The sequence below is a fragment of the Paroedura picta genome, chromosome 17 (genome assembly GCF_049243985.1).
Source record: "Paroedura picta isolate Pp20150507F chromosome 17, Ppicta_v3.0, whole genome shotgun sequence".
In the NCBI taxonomy this organism is placed as follows: Eukaryota; Metazoa; Chordata; class Lepidosauria; order Squamata; family Gekkonidae; genus Paroedura; species Paroedura picta.
Window position 1 is genome coordinate 16,288,022 of NC_135385.1, and position 27,061 is coordinate 16,315,082.

A 27,061-nucleotide genomic window follows, 5' to 3' on the forward strand; every position below is an offset into this window, starting at 1 on the left:
TGTTCTCTTTGTGGCTCCATCTGGAGGAATCAGGGCAGGAGGGATCAGAGGGCGCTGGGCCAGGCCAAGTGATGAAGGCCTGATGGAGTCTTGGCCAGGAAGGCTGGAAGGGAAGGGACATGGAATGGGGGTCACTGTGGGTGGGTAGATAGTTGTGAATTTCCTGACCCTGGAAGACCCTCCCAACTCTATGATCTCATTCTTGCATCTCAGGCTTACGAAAGCTTCTGCCAAAACAAATTCATTAGTCCTTAGGGGGCTGCAAAATTATTCTGCCTTTTTCAAGACAGTCACTCCTGGGGATGGATTACAAATATTGTGAAGATAATCCATGTTTTGGGTTAAACGAGAATTTGCCCCATGATCAAAGAAAACGATGGATTAAAATGTACAGCCTGAGATGGATAGAATCATAGAATCATAGAGTTGGAAGGGGCCATACAGGCCATCTAGTCACAGAATCATAGAGTTGGAAGGGGCCACACAGGCCATCTAGTCCAACCCCCTGCTCAACACAGGATCAGCCCTAAACAGGCAGCTCTTTCCTCCCCAGGAAAAACCCTGCATGACTTTCATCTCATCATATTTGAAAACTGTTGTGAAAGGAAATACTTTTTGTAAAGAAAAAGAGATCCCTTACCCTGTCCCTCCGAAAAGCCTTGTCCGAGACAGCTAATAAAAATAAAACCAGCAATACATATGTTTAAAGATATTGAAAACAATGTAGAAGTTTCCAACAATGAAATTATCAGTGATATGATAACTAATAATACGTGCAGTATAAAAAATTAGAAATGGAGAGTCAGATGTAGAGAAGCAGGATCAAATATTAGAAGTCAGTTTTAAAACTTACCTAATATCTGACTTGAAAAGGAATGTTTTCACCTGGCAGCTAAACGAGGTAACCTTGTAGAGCAGGGGTAGTCAACCTGTGGTCCTCCAGATGTCCATGGACTACAATTCCCATGAGCCCCTGCCAGTGTTTGCTGGAAGGGGCTCATGGGAATTGTAGTCCATGGACATCTGGAGGACCACAGGTTGACTACCCCTGTTCTAGAGGCAGGTATTCCACAGCTGGCTACCAAGGAATATACATTTATGTGCATAGACAATTGTTTTTTTCATGGTATATCACAGTCCTTAAATTGTTCCTGTTTTGTCTTTGGGGCAAAATTTTGATGTGCTTTCTCTAGTATATTCCCGAGATATGCTACTGGGGGTGTGTAGAACTTAAATCTCTGAAGCATCCTTGCCCAAAGAGTTTCTAGCAGTAAATATTTTGGGTATGTGTGTGAAAAAGGTATCCCCATACACAAAAGTTCCGTCAGTGGAAAGTAAGGCAGGGTGTACTTGTTAAGATGCAGAGTCAAATTCTTAAAAATCCTCAGCAGTGGACCGTTGCTGGAGGATTCTTTGATCTCACCAGAACGACATAATTGAATGTGAACGCCTTGCGGGGAATTACAGTGCACACACACAAAAAATCATTTTGCAAAATTTGGGTCGGTTCGGCCCGAATCAATTTGAGTATATCTTAATCGTTGCTCAATGGAATGATTTAAGGATGGGTGATTTGGGTATGACCTAAATAGCGGTGAAGTTAGCTGCCAAAAGAGATCTGGGCCCACACAGAACTTTCAAAGTTCTGAAGGGCCTACAAGATGGAGCTTTTCCACCAGGCATCTGGTTGAGGGCAAAGCCCCCCTGCCTAATCTCCATCTAGGCTTTCACCAGGACCACTCCCCTCTCATCTAAACCAGGGGTAGTCAAACTGCGGCCCTCCAGATGTCCATGGACTACAATTCCCATGAGCCCCTGCCAGCGAATGCTGGCAGGGGCTCATGGGAATTGTAGTCCATGGACATCTGGAGGGCCGCAGTTCGACTACCCCTGATCTTATTTGTGCCCAATCAATTCTATATGAATGGCATAACATCCTAGCCCAGGAGATTTTTTTTAATTGATGGAGCGATTGAAGAAATGCTTTATCAGCTTAATTTTAATTTTTTTTTTAATGTTTTTATTGGGCGGGATGATTCTCCTTTGTTGTAAGCTACCCCAAGGCCTTTCTCGACAGGGGCGGCCTAGAAACCTAATAAATAAATAAATTTATGTGGGAAATTTATCCTGTCTATTCAGTGGCCTGGCCTGGGGAGGGGGGTGTGTGTGAGGTCGAGGACCAGATTTGCAGCATAGCTGCTGGATCCTCTCCCCTCAAGACCCCCAAGTTTCAATAAGGTCAGGCGAGGGGGGTCCAATTCTACGGCCCCCAAAGAAGGTGCTCCCAACCTCCATTGTTTCCTGTGGTGGGAAAGAACAGCAAGGCCATAATGTCCCAGAGGAGTGGCAGGGGAGGGATTCTTGCAAGTCCAGCCCAGCAGCAGGAGCAATGCAGAACCGGTGCCGTCGGTTCATATCAGAGAATCTCTAAAGTCGAAAGTGAGTCCAGCACTAGTATTGGCCACCAGTCCATTGACTAGTCTGCAGTCCCTGGAGAAATGTCCCTCCCCCTCAGTTTCCACTTCAGAGATTCTCTGTCATGAACTTAGTCCTGGTTCTGCTGGGCAGTGTTGCACTGGTCCTGCCCCTGGGCCGGCCTTGCAAAAAAGGGCCCCTCCCCTTCATTTTCACTGCAGGGATTTGCTGGGACATTCTGCCGGGCTTGTATCGCTTGGCTGTTTCCCCCCATGGGAAGCCATGGACGATGGGGGAACCTTTTTTCGGTTCCAGAGTCTTGTACCCCCCTGGCCCATTTTTTACAAAAAACTTGGGAGTTCATTTGAGGAGAGGTACCAGGAGCTGTGCTGCAAATTTGGTGCCTCTACCCAAACAGGCTTTATCAACCAGGGTTTCATGAAGCCCTGGGGCTTCTTGACGGCCCCGGAAGCGTTTCCCGAACGGGTGGGGTTTCATTGATTTTTTTATAGATTTTAAAATTGTGTTAACCATTTATTGTGTGATATGGCCATATATGGTCATGTCAGCCTTCCTCCCCCCACCCAAATGGCCATTGGTGGGTCTGGAGGGGCAGGAAGGGGAGGGGCCCCAGGTGGGCGTGGTCACAGAAGTGCTTCCCAGCCATATTCTGCACGATCACACCACACCTGGGGTTTCTCAAAGCATGAGGAATGTTTTGGGGTTTTCTCAGCAGTAAAAAAAAGTTGCGAAAGGATGATCTAAAACAGGGGTAGTCAAACTGCGGCCCTCCAGATGTCCATGGACTACAATTCCCATGAGCCCCTGCCAGCGAAAGCTGGCAGGGGCTCATGGGAATTGCAGTCCATGGACATCTGGAGGGCTGCAGTTTGACCACCCCTGATCTAAAACACTGTTCCCACCAGATCACTGAATCGACTTCAGCTAAAGTTCCCATTCACTTTAATGGAGCCAAATTGATTAGGGAATCCCGAATCAAAACCTGAATCGATTCCGGTTCTGGTTATTTGGGGACTGCATTCTTATGGAGATATATGATTCAGTTTAGGGGAATTTGAAAGGAAAAAAAAACCCACCTGAATCAGCAGTGATTCTGTTTTTTTTAAAGAAAAAGATGAATTGAACCAAATCGAACCACAACCGTATAGTAGGATGCTAAAGCAGAGAAGTAAAATAAAATAAGATCTGTCCTAATTAGCCACAATGGTCGAATGTGAGAGAGGAACCGTCTTAACCAACTGGTTCCTTGACATAATTTAGCAGATTGAGATTGTTTTCTGTGAAAATAATGGTGGCCAGGCAGCAGGAAGTATGGGAAAACGGATGAGGAAATTGGTTTATCCTGCGCTGAGGAACAAATAAACCACTGACAGGTCCCTTGAGCTTGAACTCAGTTCTGGTTCATTCAGAGGTTGCCCTGGTACAGTTTAAAAAAAAAATTGCCCTTCAAAAATGCATGTGGAATGTAATATTGATGATAGTCAAGAGGTGAGCAAACTGTGGGGCTCATGGGAATTGTAGTCCTTGGGCATCTGGAGAGCCACAGTATGGCTCCCCCTGGTCTAAAGGGGGAAGGGCTCTGTCAAAGCACCTGTCAAAGTTTGTGGGCCTTCTGAAGCTTGGTGATAAAATGCTGCAACCATTATTGATGCTTCCTTCTCCTGTAGCTGTTAGGAAGTGTTCTTATAGCGCATTACTTTTTTTTTTGAATGAACATGAAACTTTACATCAGTGGTCGTTAGCCAATGGGTCCCTGGGACCTTGAGTGGGTTCAAAGCCCCTAGAGAGATGCCACTCCCTTGCTGCTTTTGGGAAGGTCCACGCTGCTAGTTTGTCAGAGTAGAGCAGGGGTAGTCAAACTGCGGCCCTCCAGATGTCCATGGACTACTATTCCCAGGAGCTTCTGGGAAATGGACATCTGTAGGGCCACAGTTTGACTACCCCTGGAGAAAAGAGCATCTCCTGTTTCTCTTTGCACACCAGTCAGCAGAATGGTCAGATGAGGCCACTCAGCTGTAGAGAGGATTTCTCCAAACCTTCGGCTTGCTCCTCTTATACCCTTCTTGGTTTCTAGATTATGTTTCCTGTCCCCAGTTGTCTTCGTCTTCTGCTTGCAGACCTAGTGTTGGGTTTTGCAGTCTTCAATCATGGAGGACTCCTGATGTTTCTGTGACTTAGCTAGTTTGGTGTCGTGGTTAGGAGTGTGGACTTCCAATCCGGCGAGCTGGGTTCGATCCTGCACTCCCCCACATGCAACCAGCTGGGTGACCTTGGGCTCGCCACGGCACTGATAAAACTGTTCTGATTGAGCAGGAATATCTGGGCTCTCTCAGCCTCACCCACCTCACAGGGTGTCTGTTGTGGGGAGAGGAAAGAGAAGGCAACTGTAAACCGCTTTGAGCCTCCTTTGGGTAGAGAAAAGCGGCATATAAGTACCAACTCTTCTTCTTCTTCTAGTTGGTTTAGCATAGAGCCAATTAGATGTAGAGTAGACTTTTCCCAGGGAGGTTTATGATTCAGACGCGCTTTTCAGCATGTATCCAGGGAGGTGGAATTTCGGAGGAAAACGTCCTGTCTTTCATTCTCTCTCCATTATCTGTGTAAAGAAGCCGCAAGTTGGAGCAGAGCTGGAAAGATGAGCTAGTTAAGGTGTTGCTATTTTTGCCCCTTCCATGTCAAGCTTTCCCCTAATTTTCGCCGTAAACTTTTCTTAGAAGCTAAGCACATGTGTCCGTGCTGCATTATTTCCGCTGTGTTACATGGCTCCGCAATACCAAAGCTTGACCCTAGTGAGGTCACACCTCCGTGTTCCTTTTCCCTGTCACAAGATTTCCTGCCATGGAACATGTGGAGCTGCAGCGCACCATGCGTCTGTCGCCAGACGCATGCGTGGTATTCTACAGCCTAACGGACAAAATGACGGGCAATCGGCCATCAAAAACCCACCAGGCAGGAAAAAGGAGGACGCACAGATAATAGAAGAGTTTGTTTTGATTGTCCTTATACTTGCTTTGGCTTCGTTTCAGGACTGCGGAGATGTGTTTGGAGGTCAGATCTGGACTTAGGCAAAAGGTTTCATGGATGGAGAAGTTTGTTGGAGGGAGGCTTTCCTGTTTGTCCTTGTTGGGCCTGGGGGTCTTGAGGCAGGGTAACGGCCCGGATCAACCGTTCTGAATTCTCTGGAAGCTGTAGAGCAGGGGTAGTCCAACTGCGGCCCTCCAGATGTCCATGGACTACAATTCCCAGGAGCCCCTGCCAGCGAAAGCTGGCAGGGGCTCCTGGGAATTGTAGTCCATGGACATCTGGAGGGCTGCAGTTGGACTACCCCTGCTGTAGAGTCAGAAATAAGAACAATCAGGTGAGAATATGATGCTCCATTATAAAACATGCCTTTTATAGCATTGCAGGAGGGGCCCGACTGTGGCTCTCCAGATGTCCGTGGCCTACAAGAAGGCAGGGGCTTGGAAATTGTAGTCCACAGACATCTGGAGAGACACAGTCGGGCAACTCCTGGCATAAGGGATGCCCATAATTTCTCCTGAGATGGTCTCTGTCTGCCCTCTTGCTTTCCACAGGCACATTTAAGGGCAGCGCATGTCCCCGGGCTGTCCCAACTGCGTCCCAACTGTGTCTTGAATGAAAGATAATGCAAGATTTGAGCTCGTGAGGGACTAAAATCCGACACGTTACCGGGGACTGGTTGCATCACGGATAATTTCCCCCCCGAGGCAGCCAATCAGATGGCCGTCTGAGCTCTGTGAGCGGTGGTGGTGGCGGAAGAGCTCAGAAAAATTATCCACTGTTCGCCTGCTTTGAACTCATTAGGAAGGATATTCGTTCAGACTGCCGGAGCAGCAGCTCTCTGCCCACTCCCCACCCCTGCTTTTGAGGGCAGCATCTTTCCACAGCATTTCGGTTTTATTGGGGGGCTTGGGGGCTTTCCCACTCACTTCGGTGGGTGGAAGTCAGCTTAGCTGCACCACTTGGCTCTCATCAGCCTTCTGAGTGGATTTCGGAGCAGTTTCATTTCAATTCATGCAGACTTTCAAGAGGAGACGCTTATTGAGAGGCACTCCAAGGAGCCTGTGGTTTCTTCCTTCCCTCCTGAACTTTTCTGGAGCTCTTTCTCAAGACGGGATAGGCTGGCTATAGTCATCCAGTCATCCACGGGCACTGATTTGAGCCCTTGGCCAATTCTGCACACTGCTTGGTGAAGAATGGCAACTTCTAATCTGGAGAGCCGGGTTTGAGTCCCCGGTCTTCCACATGCAGCCAGCTGGTTGACCGTGGGCTGGTCACAGTCCTGACAGAGCTATTCTGATCAAGCAGTTCTCTCAGAGCGCTCTCAACCTCACCTGCCTCACAGGGTGTCTGTTGTGGGGAGAGGAAAGGGAAGGTGACTGCCAGCTGCTTTGAGCCTCCTTCGGGTAGAGAAAAGCGGCATATAAGATCCAAGGGAAGGCGCTTCGAGACTCCTTCAGGCAGGGAAAAGTGGAATATAAAAAGCAAGTCTTCTAATCCACTTTCAGTGTGCTTTTGCAGTTGGATTTTCCTGTGCCAAACAGAAAAAATCTACTTCTACTTCGATAATGCACTGAAAATGTTATCATTTTACCATATTGTAACCAAGCTGAGAGTGAGCTAAGATTGGCCAGGGAAGCCCATTGTAACAAGAAAAGATTTTTCAGTTATGTGAGGAGCAAACGTAAAGTAAAGGAGGCAATAGGCCCACTGTTGGGTGCGGATGGACAAACTCTAACGAAGGATGCAGAGAAAGCAGAAAGGCTTAGTGCCAACTTTACATCTGTTTTTTCCCACAGGTCAAAGTGTTTAGGCACATCTAGAGATTGCCGTAGCCAAAGGATAGTGTCTGGGTGGCAGGTTAACATGGATAGAGAGGTTATTGAGAGGCCACCTTCCACATACCAAAGTGAGTGGGAAAGCCCCCAAGCCCCCCAATAAAACCGAAATGCCGTGGAAAGGATACAGAGGAGAGCGACGAAGATGATCTGGGGCCAAGGGACCAAGCCCTATGAAGATAGGTTGAGGGACTTGGGAATGTTCAGCCTGGAGAAAAGGAGGTTAAGAGGGGACATGATAGCCCTCTTTAAGTATTTGAAAGGTTGTCATTTGGAGGAGGGCAGGATGCTGTTTCCATTGGCTGCAGAGGAGAGGACACGCAGTAATGGATTGAAACTACAACGATATAGGCTAGATATCAGGGAAAAAAATTCATAGTCAGAGTAGTTCAGCAGTGGAATAGGATGCCTGAGGAGGTGGTGAGCTCCCCCTCACTGGCAGTCTTCAAGCAAAGGCTGGATACACACTTTTCTTGGATGCTTTAGGATGCTTAGGGCTGATCCTGCGTTGAGCAGGGGGTTGGACTAGATGGCCTCTATGGCCCCTTCCAACTCTGTGATTCTATGATTCTACGTCCAGAGACCAGGACACTGGGAGTTCATTTCAGCTCTTTATTGTGACCCCGGCATGATGACCCAAGAGAATGGAAGAAACCCCCCAACACCCCCCAACGTCTATACAATATAACACAACAGATCTTCCTGCCAGTGCGTACTATTGGTTAGTTTCACTTTAGACTGACTGGTTCCCATAGCCGGGATCTAGCCGTGCGTTGGCTGATTACAGTGCAAGGTTACGACCATCCTGCCTTGGACCTCAAGCTCAATCCTCGGCAGGTCTGCATACTCAACGGCGCAGGTCTCCTGGTTATCATTGTGTTCGTGCTAGAAATATTTCCTTGTTAGCCAGTAAGCAAAATTCTTTCTCCCCAGCGTTACGAACGGCAGGATTTCGCAACGGGAGCTTGGGGAGCCGTCCGAGCGCTCCCTTCAGGAGCAACGTCTACCAGCCCACTGAGATGGCGGTGGTCTTAAACGGGGGCACTGTAAGTATCAGAATGTGACAGGGCAAGAAGATGCATTTGGGGGGGTGAATGCTCAGCCTCTCTGCTTTCAACTCGAGGGGATGCCTGTTCAGAACGGGGTGGGGAGGTCTGGCCAGCCAGGAATGCATGCACGACTTCATCCTTCAGGTATCTCGATTCCAAAACATACGGACTTGATGCTGGTCATTAAGCGGGTGGGTAGTGAGAAGGTTGCTTTTGGTTTTTTTCTGAGAACTTTAAAAAAGAAAGTTGATCATAATGACCACTGTTCCGAGCAAGCTGGCGCAAAGGTGGTCTGGATTTTTAACGGCAACGTTCCCCTGATTCAAAAATCCACATTCCCCCGTAGACGAGGGAGTTGTTGACCCGCACATGAAATATTTTGCGCTAGTAGCAAACACTTGGTCTCTTGGGGGTGAAGCATCAGACAGGGGACATTGGCTTAGAGACCCAAAGAGTCCTTGAGTCTCAGTTCCGTCACGTGTATTTAAAAGCACATGGGGCACAGCATAGGGTGCTTGCGCTTGCTCCTGATCCCTGGCAAAAAGAGACTGCTCATCCGCACTTTTCCCCGTTGCCATGCGCACATGTTCGACCGCTTGAAAGGCTGTTCCTGAGCTGGCTTCCGATCCTCATGCAAGCTGGCCTTCCATTCCTCTAAATCAGGGGTAGTCAAACTGCAGCCCTCCAGATGTCCATGGACTACAATTCCCAGGAGCCCCCTGCCAGCGGATGCTGGCAGGGGGCTCCTGGGAATTGTAGTCCATGGACATCTGGAGGGCCGCAGTTTGACTACCCCTGCTCTAAATCAACATCCTTTTGGATTCCGTCATTTGGGAGCAGCATGAAATGTGCTGGATCTGATCAAAGTTCTCGCTTCGCTGGATTAAGCCTGAGGAAGGCAATGAAAGATGGGGGCAGATGCAGTAGCTCTTTGGAAGGGAACTTGGGAGCCCTACTAGAGGACTGAGCGGGAATGAGGCTTGCCCGTGGTGAAGCTGAGAAATTTCAGGAAGAAAGAAGAAGAAGAACACTAAGGTCTCTCTGGACAGGGGTGGCCAAACGGTGGCTCTCCAGATGTCCATGGACATCTGGAGAGCCACCGCTTGGCCACCCCTGGCTTAGAGGGAAGTGGAGGAATAAAGCTGAAGGACCAAGATGGAGGTGAATCAAGTGGATCTTGCCCATCTCTAGCTATGCCCTACCTCCACCGAAGGCATGAGCAGGTCCTAGAGTGGTCCTCCAGTGAGGGGGCAACCTGTGTCAGGGTCACCATGTCCTAAATCAGATCCAGAATCTGTATCCTCCCACTATATTCTACAGTTGCATCTCCGGGAGTGAAAATGCAGTCGGTGCCTTTATTGTGCAGGCTTCTTTTAAACTGAAGCAGATGAAGTCACGCGGAAAGTATCCCTGAGCAGATATATGGTCAGTGGTGCTATGTTTCTAACAGCGATAGCCAAACTGTGTCTCTCCAGATGTCCATGGGCTACAATTCCCATGAGCCCCAGGGGCTCATGGGAATTGTAGTCCATGGACATCTGGAGAGACACAGTTTGGCCACCCCTGTAGAAATGACCACAGTGTTGCGTGTTTGCCTAATTAACGTAGCTGCTTTTTAAAAAAATGCGATTTCCTGAACAGTCTAGGATTCTTAGTTGTGGGCTTGTTCTCGTTTCCAGATCCCAACTGCTCCGCCAAGTTACACTGGACGACACCTTTGGTGAAAAGGCATTCTAGGCTTGAGAGGATGAGAGAGAACGAGGAACCGATTTTGTATCCCGGCAGCGTGTCTTTATGAGGGAGGAGTCCGTGCTAGCCCAGGACGATGCCGCGCAAAACGCCACCCCAGCCAACAGGCGCGTGGGATGCCCCAGATCCAAAGCTTGTTTTACTTTAAAGAAAAACAAACAAAAACAAACGCTCGATGAGCAAGCCACAAAAGCGAAACCTCTGCGGTGAAATAAAAAGCTGATACTAAATTTAAAAATAGGTGTAAGGGGGACACAGCGTTCTGGACCGGAGAGAGAGAGAGCTTTTGGCTGGAGCCAGAGGCTTCGGGAAATAAAACTAAATGCGCCAAACCAATGTCCTTATCCAAGCTCAGTCCGCAATGCCACGAAAGATTGCCCTCGGTGGGCATCTTTTTACTCCCGTCGGTCTCTCCGTGACGATTCTGGAAGGCCCACAAACCGTTCCTTCTCTGGACCTTTGGCCACAGATTCCCCCCAGAGGAAAGAGGGGGTTATTTTTATATGCCACAGACTGAGCGTGTTTCTTAGACAAGCTATACAAAGGCAGGTGGGGAACGCCTGCTTCTCAGAGACGCTAAATTGTTACTGCAAAAAAGAAGACGGCGACCAAGCAACCCTCTCGGGTCACCAGCAGTGGCCAAGTGGGCTTCTTTTTTCAAAGAAGTGGCTACTGGAAGTTACCCAGTACCCCGGGGGCATACAGGGAGGGTCTGCTGCTCCCCTTGCATGCGGGTGCTGTCAAAGCTGACGCCAGGGGGTGGGTGGAGTTGGGTGTTGTGCAGACCGAGTCATCCCAGTCCACGCCCATGGGGAGGGGGGCAAGGGCTGCCCCCGGGAGTCCAAGGACGTCCCATAGAATATCTCTCCCTGTCCAGCATGTGCCCAATTGCGACAGAAAGGTGGGAGACGAAAACCAGGAAAGGAGAGAGGGCGCTCAAAATCTCCAAGATCAGATTCTCCACCTCCCCACCACATCTTCCTTTCCATCCCCAGCTAAAACACTGGAGCCTCACGGACTGCAAATGGGTTTGTTAATTTTATTGCATTTTTACCGCGTGTTCAATTTCGGGAGCCTTTTATTTTGCCTGGGATTATTTTACTTTTGGGTTCTTGGGGGAAGAAGGTTTCTTTTCTTTTGTCTTTCCAGAGAGTCCCGGGTTCTCACTGCCTTTCCCCATATTTCCGCGGTTTTAATGGTGCTTGGCAAAAGCATTCCTTTATGATTTAGCATTTCACCCTCGGGTGCTGGCCGCTTTGGTGCAGACTGGGCGCCATTGCGGGTGGCCGGTTTCCTGTCAAGGGACGTCCAATGACAAAAGAGGCAGCAGGGTGGACCTTTGACGTGCATTTTGCTCTGGGACAAATACACTTAGCCTTTTGAATGATCAGTGAAAGGCACAAACAATAAAGAACTCAGTACCTTCAACAAAGTAGAAGCAAAAGAAACTATTTTTTTCCCTTTCGGGGGCATCTCTGATTTCTATGAATGGATAGGCTTGACCTTGTGCTGCTTCAGATGCAGTTGGGGATGTGTGTGTGTGTGTGTTGTGTGTGTGCGAGGTGCACCAAAGCAAAACTTTTCCCTGCCTGTGGCAACCTAGCATGCCTGGGAGGAGGACAGGCTGGAAACAGTCTCTTGGAGGTGTGGAGTAGATTCCTAGTCCAATGCCGGCCAACTTTCACGGCAGAAAGAATTGTTTGCTTGGGAAAGATGTGAATCTCCCTGCAGTCTGAAGCAGCATAGGTCAAAGCACAGATTTGCCTTGTCAGCCTTCCTGGCCGAAATAGATCCAGAGAGCAGCCATGTTCCTTTGGCTCCGCAGAAATGAACAGAAGCCCCGTGTCATCTTCGAGTGTCTTCTAGCCTAAACTTTCACGGCAGCTCTAGACCATGGAAACCCACGCAAGACAAAAAGCTCGATAGCCTTTGAGGCCAAAAGACGTATGCCTTTCTGCAAAGAAATGGGTGCGGGGTCAGGTTGAATGGGATATCCCTTGTGGCGTTGCCAGTCTAACCACAATAATCTTAGCAAGGTTTTTTTGATTCTTTAAAGCAGGGGTAGTCCACCTGTGGTCCTCCAGAGGTTCATGGACTACAATTCCCATGAGCCCCTGCCAGCGAACGCTGGCAGGGGCTCATGGGAATTGTAGTCCATGAACCTCTGGAGGACCACAGGTAGACTACCCCTGTTTTAAAGTATATTAGTAGATAATGGCAATAATTTTCTGTGTACATGAACCAAGTGCTAACTCTGGGACAAAACCAGTCACATAAAGGGTTGCACAGAAATGTTCATTTTGATGAACCAGTAAGAAATCAGTTGACTTCTTGAGTTGCACATAGGGACTTTCCAGCTGCCCACCGATCCTTCCTGAGGCCTCGATTAACAAAGAATAGGGCCTCGTGATTAAAGGAGTTGGTAAGCCAGAATGCGGAAGACACGTTTGGCAGAAAAATCTTGGTTGGTGCTTTCCGTACATATGTGTGCATTGTTTTAGAAGCAGAATGCAGTTTGAAAGTGGGGTTTGGAAATACTTAAGGTGATCATGATAAGAACGGTAGGACAAGTTTCTGTCTGCGGAACTCTCTGGAGAAAATGAAATGATCTATTTTTTTTTTCAATTTGGGGTGGGGTGTTTTTTTTCCCCAGAAGTGTATTAAGATGTTTCATTTTTCTTTTCTAGAGAAGAAGGGATTTAGCAGTCCTGCTCCCCATTAAGCCAAGCAGTTTGGGATCTTAAAGACAGGGCTGGATCCTGCAAATACGGGACTTCCATTAACCATTCATGGGAACCTGGCCCAGGCTCTGCAGTGGTGGGGGGAGGTGTGTTGATTTTAAGCTATAAAAAGGGATTTATATATATATATACACACGCACATATATATATATATTCCCCAATGACTTACTTTGAACTGCTTGATTTTTTCTGGTCAGTCTGTGATGTCAAATGCCACCTCAAGCAATATTTTATTGGAAATACAAAAGGCACTTTTGTCCTTCAGTTGTATTTTTGTTAATGTGACAAAGGTGTGTACACTTTTGCCTTTTCCGAAAACAATTTAGAATGTAGAGCATCTGGGTGAGCAAAACGACTCCACAACAGTAAGCACAAATTACGTCGGTATTCAGTTTCACGGCAACTCACTTTGGTAAGCATAAAAGCTACTCTGCCCTCCATTGCTGCCAACTTAATAATGCCATTACGGTAGAATACAGTGAAGTTCAAAAGCACCTTGGGGCCTTGTTACCTAAGAGTTTTCTGGCAGAGTGGTTTTCCCCTTGAGAGCGGGCAGCAGAAGAGCTAGAGGCAGCCCCTGAGAGGTGAGGGTGGTCTTGAAGGGACGGTGCCCACGGCTTGCCGACAGTAACTCTCTGATGCCCACAGCAAACCTTCATGGAGCTGGGCCAAATGGGCGCATTCTGGAAAATTCCAAACCTCTCTGACCCGTAGAGCATTCTTAATGTTCTGTGAATCAGGGGTAGTCAACCTGTGGTCCTCCAGATGTCCATGGACTACAATTCCCATGAGCCCCTGCCAGCGAACGCTGGCAGGGGCTCGTGGGAATTGTAGTCCATGGACATCTGGAGGACCACAGGTTGACTACCCCTGCTGTAAATGGCACCTGTCCCACTTGGTTCACTGGAGGTAGGACACCTGTCCATGAAAGCCGGGCTGTCCTATCAAAGCCCAGAGGGACTCTGTGGGGCTGATTCCACCGATGGGGGCAGGCACTGCTGTCCGTTCAATAGTAGGTGCGTAGGTTGGAAGGAGGAGGGTCTTCCCCCCCCCCTATGCTTTGCACTCTTGGTAGAGGCGATCTAGAAATAGAAGGTGGTTTCCAGACTCTCTTGGCAAGAAGGTGGCTAATGTTTTCCAGGCAGCCTCAGGTCATGCTGTTGGAAACGGTCATGCCCCCCCCCCATGGAGAGGCCCTTCTAGTATGAAGCTCTAGATAAGCAAGGGATGCTAGAATTCCAGCTGGGTCTGCATTTGCAAGGACGGTCCTCCGATATCACTAACTCCCCTGCTTTAGGCCTCAGTTCTAACCCCGGGCGGGACAAGCGGATGCACTGCAGCTTTTATAAACACAGGACCGATCAGGCTGTCGTACGACCTTACCAGATTACACGGCAGGTGCTTTTTATTAATTTATGAGAGCCAAGTCTCATTTTTTTTTCTTTTGATAATGTATATTTATTAAATGTATTAATGTGCATTTTATAATGTACCCCTTCCCATCCCCGCTGACTGTTGCGTACCCGTTAATCTTGTACATCTCTGAAGGGTTTTTGAGACAATCAACGTGTACCATAACGACTGTACATAAGTAGACGCGATTTTAAAGAGAAGCTGTAAAGCATGGGCAAATCCATTTTATTTTCAAAATGCTGTTCTTAACAAGACGAAAATAAAGGCTTTACTATTTACTTACATTGCTGTGGTCGTTTGATACCGGCTTTGTTTGAACCGTCAGCGTGGGAGAACGGGGGTGGCAGGTCTCGTGTCCTGTCCACGGGGCCCGGGTGCTTGGAAGGCCTCTGGTCTGCAGCCCTGGTTCCCGGCTTCCAGAATAGGCACAGCTGTACTGCGGGTGTCTCTCGTTAGTTAAGTCTGACCCCACCCTTGCGAGGGCCACTTTGGGGTGTGCATGTGTGGCTGTCATGCCTGCAAAACTTTTAATGCAGAAGAGAGGGTGCCACTTCAATAAAGTGAGTGGTTTGCTTACAGTGCGCTGACATTGGAGGCCAGGTTTAAGCAGGGGAGTGGCGGAACGGAGCTGGAGAGACACTCCCGACCTCAAGCAGGCCTTTTATGACGTTAAGGTGATAGGGTGGAAACCACTGAGCCAATAGGCTCAGACTAAACTTATGCCAATGACTGGTTCAACCCACTTTACAGCCTCCAGTTACACCAGAAGATGTAGAGGTTAAGCCAGGGGTAGTCAAACTGCGGCCCTCCAGATGTCCATGGACTACAATTCCTATGAGCCCCTGCCAGCATTCGCTGGCAGGGGCTCCTGGGAATTGTAGTCCATGGACATCTGGAGGGCTGCAGTTTGACTACCCCTGGCTAAATAGCAGGGTCAGGCCATGGGCTCTTGGTTGTGTTTCCTGGGGCTCTGCTTCGAAAGAGCAGACGGTTCAGGCACTTGGGCATCTGTATCACCATTCTGGGGCAGGAAGAAATTCTGGTGGGGGCTCTTAACAAGGAACAACATCCCCGACCACTATGCTCCTGGGGACGGCCTCGGAACATTTTCAGTCCAGGTTCAGGGGCTCTTCCTCCCCCTCTGAGACCTGAAGGGTGGGGCCAGGGGTCAGTTTCAATACTGCAATGGCTGACTGCGTTCGGGAGGGCTGTCGAGAGTCTTCTATCTTGGCTCCCACTGCAAAACAAGGTACAGAAAAAGAAAAGCAGTGAGAAACCCCCGTAGCTGGCATCCCATTTCGATCCCAACCGAATTCCCTGTGACTTGATCCCTAGCTGGACTGATCTTTCTATTTCCAAAAAGCGTCACCAGACTGGGCGTGGTTTCCTTTATACTCTTCTGATTTTTCTCTATGGGAATTCAAGAAAAGATAGCATTTCAAATGCAAATCGCCCCTACGTTAGACCCACACCGATAGCCCATCCTGATAGACATGGGATTGGGGTCCCTGTGGGTGGGCAGGTAATTGAGAATTTCCAGCATTGTGCAGGGGGTTGGACTAGATGACCTTGGAGGTCCCTTCCCACTCGAGGATTCTGTGATTCTATGGTGTGCTTCCATTTCTCTGCTCCCTCTGAATGAAAGCAACTTAGCAGGTTTGATGGATTCTAGCCCAGCCTCGGTTCAAGAAGTCTAACTCTAACCTAGGCTTTCTCAACCAGGGTTTCATGAAATCCTGGTGTTTTCCCACTGCCCTGGAAGGGTTTCCCAAAGGGTGAGAGTTAATTAATTTTTATATATATATTGAATTTCTTAAGCATTTATCATGTTGACTGCCCCCCCCCCAATGACCAAAGATGGGCCTAGAGGGGGTGGGAAGGGGAGGGGGCTATGCTTCCCAACCGTATTCAGCATGATCATGACCCTTCTGGGGTTTCTTGGAAGCTGGAGAATCTTTCAGTGGTTTTTCAGGTGTAAAAAAGTTGAGAAAGGCTCTAACCACTCTCTTGTACTGCCTCAAATGATCATATGCTTTTTGTCAGAAACTGGGAAAGGTCGGGTAAATTCCCCAGCGCTAGCAGGACAAGAGGAATGCCGAAAAGAGCAGTTCCTTGCATGCTGCCGTCCGAACGAGGCATGTCACCCATGTGGTTTTCGGAGCAGTCGCACCAGCTGGGGAAGTCAGCCAAGCAACCAAAAGCACAGTACGGCTGCTTGCGGCAGCAAACAATCATGAATGAACAAAAGCCCTGCATGATAACACCAAAAAGGCACAGCCTCCTACTCCACATTCACACACCCAAGGAGAGCTGCAGAAGCCCGCAGCCAGAGAACTGGCCTGTTCATTCAAGCCAGGGTGGGAAAGGCCTGGCTTTTTAGTCCCCTGCCCACTCCGGCCCCATTCCTTTAGCCCGTAGCCCAACGGTTCCGGCCTCTTTCCCCCTTCTCCTGCAGGGCTGGAATTCAGTGTGGGTCCAGCCTACACAGTTATTTTAAAACAGCGATCTTCCACATTCCCAGATCTAAGAACGCCTACTGTGTTGCAAACATGTGATCGGAAGTCACGTGGCATGAGTCACGGAAAAAGGAAGGGCAGAGCTGCGACCATCAAGGCTGATGGGCAGCAGGCCAAGAGGCACGAAATGCAAGCTGAGCATCAGGAGGTGTAGGACAGTCAGGGGCACCTGCTTCCCCTTCCAGCAGAGGTGCAATGGGAGCCAGAAGGCGTGTGCTCCATGCACACACTGTTGCAGGAGGTTCTTCCGAAATATGGTGGCTCTAGAGGGCCAGCCTTCTTGAGCCTGTGGCCACATTTGGAGTTTTGATGCAGCATGAACAGAACCGCTTAACTTTAGAAACACAGAGCTATGGGGGCAAGCGGCTGCGAAACCCACGTTAAAAAAAATCTGCACTGCCAAACAACTCTCCAGTGACCAATCAGAAGCCTTGCTGGGCAACCCCCCCCCCCAAAAAAAAAACACTCAACCAACACCAGGAAAGGGGTTGGGGGCAACATGTTGGGCTGATGATGACTCAGGGGTCCCAGCCCACCTAAAGCTACCGGTCTGATGTGCCCTTTTATTCCTGCTGGGAAATGACAGAGCTGCTTAGAAAGTTAAGTTTCATTTCATTTCAGTTTTGTTATAACAAAAACGATAAAGACTGCAGGAAGGTCCAGGAAACGGGTCCAGCTTCCCTTCTGAGTCAGAATTCCATTCCTGCTCCTGCCTGTGATTCTTTCTCTGTAGCCCCTTTCGGCCTCTCTTCCTTCCTGCCCTCCTCCCCCTGGCCCTGTTCCTGCCCAAAAGCCCCTCTCCTGCTCCCAGGGCAGCCGACGCTGGGAACACGGATCGGATCGTGATAGCTGAGGCTTCTGGTGGTTCCGGTGGGCATTCCTCAGCAGGGGCTTTCATTTCATTCAAGGGAGCAGACTGGCATGCCTGGCGCTCCCTTCCTATCTGCCCATGCGGCTGACAGAAACCCCCTGGCCAAGCATCAGCCAAAGAGCTTCAAGGGGAGGGAAGGGTTTGAAACTGGATCTCCCTCATCCTAGTCCTCTAATCACTACACGGGGGGGGGGGGGGGCAGACTGCAGCCCTCCAGTTGTCCATGGCATATAATTCTCATGAGTCCATGACAGCATGTACTGGCAGGGGCTCATGGGGATTGTAGTCCATGGACATCTGGAGAGCTGCAGTCTGGCCACCCCTGCACTACAGGGCGCTGGCCTTCCCTGCCTTCCCTTCTGTTGGGTCATTGCCGATGGATGGAACCTGAAGGGGTGCCTTAAAAAATGGAGCCCCTTACCTGGAGTCCAAAAAGGTACAGTCCATGCAATGGACTGCACCCCATCTAATTACCTATATCAAGAGCTGGAATCTTCCTGCAGAACTGGCTTTCTAACTGTGCCAGCCTTTAGGCAGAAAGAATGCTCCCTCTCCAGCCATGCTAGAGGAAAAGAGACAGGCCATAGTTATGTGATTCGCCCAGCACAGTTTCCTGGTTCACTGCTGTAGATATGTACGAACCGGCTGTCTTGAAATATCCGCTATTTATCTCTCCCACCTCAAAATGACCTCCAAAGAGCATTGAAATACGCAATTTTCGAGGCGCCATTTCACAGCGCTAAATGCATAAGCCGAGAGGGGGGGAAAGAAATGTGCCGTTTGGGCTCGGCTGCTGGCCATTAGGGCGACCCCATTTGTCTGCACACACATCGACGTGGCCCTTCGGGTGCCGTCTCAAAGGCGAGATGGCAGCTCAGCTGCAAATGTCAAATAGCTGTTTAAATAAGAGGGAGGTTTACAATCGGAGGGAAGGAGCAATGGAAACAGCGAGGCTTCCTAGAAAAAGGCAAAAGAGAAAGAGCAAAAGAATCATTGTGTTCCTCCCCTGTCCAAAAAGCTCATGTGGGTAGCACTCGGGTTAGTGGATTTTGTTAAGCTGGGCCACTTGATTTCATAGAATCATAGAGTGGGAAGGGGCCAGACAGGCCACCTAGTCCAACCCCCTGCTCAATGCAGAGCAGGGGTAGTCAAACGGCGGCCCTCCAGATGTCCATGGACTACAATTCCCAGGAGCCCCTGCCAGCATTCGCTGGCAGGGACTCCTGGGAATTTTGGTCCATGGACATCTGGAGGGCCGCAGTTTGACTACCCCTGGCCTAAAGCATCCAGGATAAGGATCTGTCCAGCCGCTGCTTGAAGACTGCCAGTGAGGGGGACTCCCCACCTCCTGAGGCTGTCCATTCCACGGCTGAACTACTCGGACTGTGAAAAGCTTTTTTCCTGATATCTAGCCAGTCCTGTTCTACATGACATGTCGTTTATAGCCATTACAAGCAGGTCCTCTCTGCTGCTGCCGACAGGAACCACTCCCTGCCCCCCTCCAAGGGACCACCTTTCAGCAACCACGCCCCCTTTTCCAATCAAATTTTATTTATCTCACACTCTCAAGACTACCAACAGAGGACAGGACCTCTTTATTGGTCTCCATTCCCCAGTGGGAACAGCAACAAACCCTTGGCTGCTGTAAAATTTGCCATCCTTTTTTTTTTTTTTTTTTTGAGCCAAGGGGCACCGAAAAACTTGTCCCAGATTGGGGACCACATCTGAATTCTGCGATGGTCTTCCTTCTGTGTCATAAGCCCCACATAGCTGCAGCTCTGTGGCTTTTTGGAAGGATCTGCCACAAAAGGGCCATGGGTGCCGGGTCCCCTGCCTCTTTTTGCATCCGTGCTAAGAGCACCGAGATGAGGTCACTCAGTGGGGCCTTTGGCTTCCTCCTTGTTCCGGTACACCTGCTGACACGTGATTTGCTTCCACCCCAGTGCTTCCAGTTTGCTGCCCATCATCCTGGCTTCTGGCAGCAGCAAGCTCATAGCCCTGACTTCCTTCTTCCGGTTGCACAACTCTGACCTCATGTGCTTGCAGCTCGTGGGCCTGGAAAGGTTGAAGACCTTCGTAACAGGTAATGCAGCAGGGATGGCCAAACTGTGGCAGTGCAAATGTCCATGCCCATGCTGGCAGGGGCTCATGGGAGTTGTAGTCCATGGACATCTGGAGGACCACAGGTGGACTACCCCTGCCCTACTTGTACAGACAAATCCCAGTTAAGGAATCATAGAATCCCAGAGTGGAAAGGAGCCATGCAGGCCATCTAGTCCCACCCCCTGCTCAATGCAGGATCAGCCTCAAGCATCCAGGAGAAGGATCTGGCCAACCACTGCTTGAAGACCACCAATGAAAAGGAACTCAGCACCTCCTCAGGCAGCCCATTCCACTGCTGAACTACTCTGTATGTGAAAAAAAATGTTTTTATTTGATATCTAGCCAGGATCATTCTACACGGAGTTTAGACCCCTTACTGCGAGTTTTGGCCAAGTTCTGGCATAATCCTTTGCAACGGAAAAATGCTACAGAGTGAATGCAAACAATATGTCCAAATTAACTGTGATAAGCAGCATTATTTAGATGCACATTCAGAAAATATCTTTTCAGCACTTGAGACAAGTGAACAAAAGGCTGCAGATAAGATTCTCCCAGGCCTGTAAACAGCTGACCTGCACTCCTGGAGGGAGAGGGTGAAAAAGATGTCTTGGATTCTCTCACAATGGATTAAAATTGGGGGCAGCTGTTCCCCCCCGCCCCTGGTGCAGAGCCCTTTTCCCCACCTGAGTCCAAGCTGGGCAGAGCAATCTGTGCCCAGCTGTGCCTTTCAAGGCATGGCTCACGTCTATGGGATCCATGCTGTTATGAAGGAGTCACAGAATACAATCAACGCAACACAGAAACAGTGAGGGAAGGCATCAGCCACTACAAGCGTCTGAAAGAAACAGAAGAACCAGTGTGGTGTAGTGGTTAAGAGCAGGGTTTGATTCTCTGCTCCCTCACATGCAGCCAGCTGGGAGACCCCAGGCTAGTCACAGTCCTGATAGAAGCTGTTCTCACTGAGCAGTTACTCTCAGGGCTCTCTCGGCCCCACCAACCTCAAAGGGTGTCTGCTGTGGGGAGAGGAAGGGAAGGTGAATGGAAGCTGCTTTGACTCCTTCAGGTAGTGAAAAGCAGAGTATAAAAACCAGCTGTTGTTCTTCTAGTGGTTAAGACAAGAAGAAGAAGAGTTGGTGCTTATATGTCGCTTTTCTCTACCCGAAGGAGGCTTTTCTCTACCTGAAGTGGCTTACAGTCGCCTTCCCTTTCCTCTCCCCAAAACAGACACCCTGTGAAGGAGGTGAGGCTGAGAGAGCTCTGATATTACTGGAAGAGTTCTTAAACAGTGCTTTTCTCTACCCTTTTCTCTACCCAAAGGAGTCTCAAAGTGGCTTACAGTCGCCATCCCCTCTCCTCTCCCCACAACAGACACCCTGTGGGGTAGGTGAGGCTGAGAGAGCCCTGATATTTCTGCTCGGTCAGAACAGTTTTATCAGTGCCGTGGTGAGCCCAAGGTCACCCAGCTGGCTGCATGTGGGAGAGTGCAGAATCGAACCCGTCTCGCCAGATTAGAAGTCCGCACTCCTAACCACGACACCAAGCAGCCTCTAATCTGGAGAACCAGGTTTGATTCCTTACTCCTCCCCATGCAGCCAGTTGGGTGCCCTTGGCCTAGTCACAATGATGTTAGAGCTGTTCTCAAAGAGCAGTCCTGTCAGAGCTCTCTCAGCCTCCCCTCCCTCACAGGGTGTCTGTTGTGGGGAGAGGAAAGGGAAGGAGGTTGTAAGCTGCTTTGAGACTCCTTTGGGCAGTGAAAAGTGGGATGTAAAAAACAGCTGTTATTTCTTCTATAAATATTTTCTGCAGTCTGCAGCAGGCCAACCTTATTTATTATATTTATATACCCCCCTCCCTTGAGGCTCATTTTTAGACAGGCAACTGGGTAGAACTCATTAGCAACAGCTTAGTATGAAGTATATATAGAGAGGGGAATCTCTCTCGAGCTGACTAACAAAATGCCCAAAACAGCATCAGTGTGAAACCGGAGCCGATGGCTGTCCGGACCAGACAAAAGAGTCCCGTCTTAAAGCCACGGGACGGCAGCCCTGGCAAGGGCTCTTCTGCCACAGGAGGGGAAGGGGAGTGAGAAGCAGGGAGGGGAGTCTCTCGTCTGTGCAGACCTGTATTTAAGAAACACGACATCTCGAAATCTCTCTTGATCGCACACACGCGACAGCTTTGTGGAGGAGCAGTGCACTCAGATTTGCTACTTAAAACAGTCAACAGTAAGTGAAGCAAATGGCTTTTTTGCACATTTTCATGGGTCAGAGAACCCACTGAGGGCACAATGGAGCAGTTGGGAGAACCTTGATTATATTTTCTAGCTTTAAAAGAAGTACAAAGCTACAGGGAGGATGGGTTCGGAAGGTGGCCGTGGCAGAAAAGATGGCTACAAAAAATCTAATAACAGTCTGAACTCTCAAAGGGTAAGTGGAACATATTAGCTCTGGGGCTACTTGGTCAGCACCCTCCCCCCCCCCTCTCTCTCTCTCTCTCTCACACACACACACACACACACACACACACACATACACACACACAATGATTCTATGAATTAATTTTTAATATATATTTTTAAAATGGTTAAACTCTTATTGGGTGATATGTTTTTTTATATATATATGGTCATGTTGACCTGTCCACCCACCCACCCCCAATTGGCCAATGATGGGCCTGGAGGGGGTGGGAAGGGGAGGGGCCCCGGGTGGGCGTGTCCTCAGCTCTGCTTCCCAACCATCTTCTGCACAATTATGCCACTTCCGGTGTTTCTTGAAGCCTGAAGAACGTTTCAGGGGTTTCTCAATGGTAAAAAATTTGATAAAGGCTCATCTGGTTATTAGCATCTTCAGCTGCCCCGAGGCTCCCAGTGTAGCAGTGATGGCTTCACTACAGTCGTCCTGTCCTGCCCCCATGTCAGAGGTTGTGTTTGTGTACCTGAATCCGTGCAGGAGTCGTTGTGAGTGTCCTGCATCGTGCAGGGGGTTGGACAAGATGACCCCTGCACTGTGCAGGACACTCACAGTGTCCCCTTTTAGATTCATGTATCTGAAGTCTGACACAACTAACAGCATCGTCACCATCACTCTATGCATCTATGTGGATCGGAAAATTTCTCTCTGATCCAATTTCAAAAGTACAAAGAACCATTGGTCACTGGCAACTTAAACTAGGTTTTAAATACTGAATGTAACCTCTTAAAAGTTTTTATGTTGTCAGATCTTTTAAAAAAAATTATAGCACTATTACGGTTTTCTTCTCTTTTTGAATTGTCTTCGTTTTTAATGGCTTGTGTTTTTAAGTTGGGTCTGAATGACCGTAAATAAATATGGATTGATTGAACACCCTCACTCTTTCATTTGACCAGCCACCTATGGTGTCATTTTTCAGACGCGAAATGCTGACACAGTAGTGCCTGGCATTTCAACGTTGCTCAGCCTCTGGGTCCGCAGCCAGCGTAGTTGAATCTACCTCTGAAATTGCAGGACTGTTGTCATTACATTCTCAGCTGTCACTGCCAAGATTAAATGTTTAAACTACTCTCGGCATTTTGAAAGCACTTTATGTAAACACAGCATATCCCATATTGTTCTCCGTTGTGTAGTGTTTGGTCTTACTTTCATCTGTCAGAAAAAAACAAAAGTATTCAAAAATAATCTTACCATTTGCATGAATCCTACGTATGTGCGGAATACATCTTTCCCCTTTCCCTTTGCAGACCTGTTTGTTGCCCCCCTCCCAAAAAAAAAAAAACTGCATCCAGCCAGGAGAAGAAAAAGAAGAGTTGGTTTTTATACCCTGCTTTTCACTGCCTGAAGGTGTCTCAAAGCGGCTTACAATTGCCTTCCCTTTCTCTCCCCACAACACACACCTTGGGAGGTGAGGCTGAGAGAGCTCTGACAGGTTGCTCTGTGAGAACAGAACCATCAGGACTGTGATGAGCCCAACATCACTCAGCTGGCTGCATGAGGAGGAGCGGGGTGTTGGAAATGACACTGTGTGAGATGCCTCCTGACTTGTGAGACTGTAAACAGGAACTCTTTACCATAGAGTTAGTGAGATAGACAGGGATACTGACCACTCTCCTTGGACCTCACTGACCCTAGAGGGTAATTTCCTGTTTCCCCACTCTCTCTCTCTCTCTCTCTCCCTCTCATCTCCTCCATCTCTCAAGCCGGCAACAGGATGGAAGAGAAATGCCTGAGGCATCTCTCTCCATCCAGCTATTTTGATTAGAACAGGAACCTCTAAGTATGTAAAATTAAATTCTTGAATAAACAGATTTCATATTAGTACCATATATTTCTGACATTTGTATATCACCTCCCCTGAACTTGAACATTTGTATACTACTTTCCCCGAAGCGGCCGATTAGCTTGCGGTCTGGCAAGCTCCTTGCCGCGGGAGGGGGGGGGGAGAAGGAAGCGTGGCCACCCGCATGCCGGCGGCACAAACGCACATGCGCAGCAGGTCCGCGCATGCATGTTTGCACTCAGCGAGGCCGCAAACACACATGCGTGGTAGTTTCACTCGTGTGTGCATGTGCAGAGCCGCCACACATTCAAAGAGCCGGCGCGCATGCGCATTTGCACCCGCAGCAGCGCAAATGCACATGCTGGCAGCACAAACACGCATGCGCGGCAGGTCCCCACATGCCTGTTTGCGCTCAGCGGGGCCACAAACTTGCATGCGCAGTAGTTTCACACACGTGCGCATGTGCAGAGCCGCCACACATTCGCAGAGCACACGCGCATTTCCACCCACGGGAGTGCAAAGGCGCATGCCAGGTGGTCCGTGCATGCACGTTTGCACGGGGCCCCAGTTGCTCTCTCCCCCCACCCCTTGGCAGCGGTCTGCAACAGGAAAAAGGTTAGGGGACCATTCAGAGGTGGTGGCAGTACAAGGAGGCTGGGTTATCTACTTCCTTGGGTAATTGTTCTGACCTTCTTATGGCCACGCTCTTAGCTGAGGTCTGTATGGACGTGGGCTAAGTGGACTGTGACCACAGAGGGAGCTTCAGGTGAGACACCAGAGACGCCTACAGAGATGCCACCCCACACAGAAACCCAGCTGAGACGATCCCAATGCACAAACAAGAACTTTCCACCAAACAGACTGTCCCACCTTGCAAGAACAGGGGAACAGACTACACCACCATCGTGAAATACCATATTGCCACTTCCACTGGCAGACGTGTAGAAGTGGAAGGAAGCATCTAGAGAAGAGATATGCTCATTTCACGAGAATAATACATGGACACTTACAGAGCTACCTCCAGGAAGGAAAGCTGTAGGTTGTAAATGGGTCTTTAACCTGAGACATGATGCAGAAGGTGAGATCCAGCTTTAGGTAAGCTCCTGGACATTCCCACACTGACTAGATCAGACATTTCAACTGCAGTAGGTCATTTATGCAGAAAGTCAGAACCATTCACTGTTACAGACTGGAATGCTCTTAAGAGAGTTGTTAAAAATTTGAAGGGTAAGGCAGATCATAAACTTAAACTGCCTGCTAGTTGTTATCCAAATTTGGGATTTTTACTGACGCTGATTGGGCAAGGAAATCAACTCATAGTTACCTGATCAGTTACCTGATAGAGGTGCCATCTAGTCCAACCCCGTGCTCAACACAGGATCAGCCCAAAATATCCTAAAGCATCTAAGAAAAGTGTGTCTCCAACCTTTGCTTGAAGACTGCCAGTGTGGGGGAGCTCACCACCTCCTTAGGCAGCCTATTCCACTGCTGAACTACTCTGACTGTGAATTTTTTTTTCCTGATATCTAGCCTATATCGTTGTACTTGAAGTTTAAACCCATTTCTGCGTGTCCTCTCCTCTGCAGCCAACAGAAACAGCATCCTGCCCTCCTCCAAGTGACAACCTTTCAAATACTTAAAGAAGGCTATCATGTCCCCTCTCAACCTCCTTTTCTCCAGGCTGAACATTCCCAAGTCCCTTAACCTATCTTCATAGGGCTTGGTCCCTTGGCCCCAGATCATCTTCGTCGCTCTCCTCTGTACCCTTTCAATTTTATCTATGTCCTTCTTGAAGTGAGGCCTCCAGAACTGCACACAGTACTCCAGGCGTGGTCTGACCAGTGCCGTATAAAATGGGACTATGACATCTTGTGATTTTGATGTGATGCCCCTGTTGATACAGCCCAAAATGGCATTCGCCTTTTTTACCGCTGCATCACACTGCAGAATATGTGTCTGCTGCCCATGGCTCTTGAGAACAACAATGAATCCGTCAGCTTCTAAAGGGGCACCGAGGTACCACTACCCAACAAAAACTCAGGTATTCATAGACCTGAGAAAACTCACAGAAACGCACCAAGCACATTAATGTGTGTCATCTACCACACCACGTGCAAAAACCTGGAACCACTGAAGTGGTTTACTGCGCATGAAAAAAAATGCTAGCAGACCTAATGGTGAACCCAGCTTCAGATGACCTAGAAATCCAATGAACCTTGTACGCTAAGTCAGGGAGTCAGTGAGAGGGAGTGCTAGAAATAGCACTCTGTTTGATGCCTTCTGACTTGTGAGGCTGTAAGCAGGAATTCTCTTGACCACAGACTTAGTGAGATAGACAGGGACACTGACCACTCAGCTTTGATCTCACTGACCCTAGGGCAGGGGTAGTCAAACTGCGGCCCTCCAGATGTCCATGGACTAGCATTCGCTGGCAGGGGCACATGGGAATTGTAGTCCATGGACATCTGGAGGGCCGCAGTTTGACTACCCCTGCCCTAGAGGGTAATTTCCTGTTTCCCCAGTCTCTTTCTCTCATCTCCTCCATCTCTCAAGCCGGCAACAGGATGGAAGAGATATGCCTGAGGCATCTCTCTCCATCCAGCTATTTAGATTAGGAACCTCATCTTAGAGGCTGAACTAGTTATCAGTGCTCTAAAGTTTGAACTACAATCGTAAGTACTTCAGAGGGGGGAGGGGATTCACATAACCGAATCGTGGACATCCCCATTGCTAAACTTCAAAATCAAATATGAGATTTCAGGGAAAGGGAGTGGCTCCCTTCATTCCGGGCTCTGAACAGAGGCTGCTGTTTTCAGAACACAGGCAAGGCTTTGTTAGGGCACATTTCAGAATAAACAGTTTTGTTATCATGTGATAGCTCCAGAACGGGAACTATTCTTGGGTCCCGGAGAAGCTCACAAGCCACGCTGCTGGGCTGCCAAAGGACGGTGAATAGGAGACAAGACCATCTTGTAAACAAATTCAGTCTTGAGAGTGTGAGATAAATAAAAGTTGATTGTGAAAGGGGGCATGATTGTTGTCTTTGAGTATTCGAAAGGTTGTCGCTTGGAGG

The 27,061-nt window shown here is 48.9% G+C and overlaps 2 protein-coding genes across 4 annotated transcripts in view; one reads left to right on the top strand and one right to left on the bottom strand.

Annotated features, from left to right (window-relative positions):
• LOC143827208 (G-protein coupled receptor family C group 5 member B-like) overlaps positions 1 to 12,171 on the top strand; it is a 30,281-nt gene extending 18,110 nt beyond the window's left edge. For all 3 annotated transcript variants that reach the window (XM_077316598.1, XM_077316597.1, XM_077316596.1), the window contains exons 3-4: positions 8,229 to 8,341; positions 10,024 to 12,171. In XM_077316598.1, the coding sequence (XP_077172713.1) occupies positions 8,229 to 8,341; positions 10,024 to 10,068 (158 nt within the window). In that variant the 3' untranslated portion in view covers positions 10,069 to 12,171. The remainder of the gene's footprint in view (positions 1 to 8,228; positions 8,342 to 10,023) is intronic.
• A 3,000-nt stretch (positions 12,172 to 15,171) lies between these two features.
• The window catches only part of LOC143827245 (IQ domain-containing protein K-like), a 52,777-nt gene continuing 40,887 nt past the window's right edge, over positions 15,172 to 27,061 (bottom strand). The window contains exon 9 of the mRNA XM_077316685.1: positions 15,172 to 15,484. Within this exon, the coding sequence (XP_077172800.1) occupies positions 15,357 to 15,484 (128 nt within the window). The 3' untranslated portion in view covers positions 15,172 to 15,356. The remainder of the gene's footprint in view (positions 15,485 to 27,061) is intronic.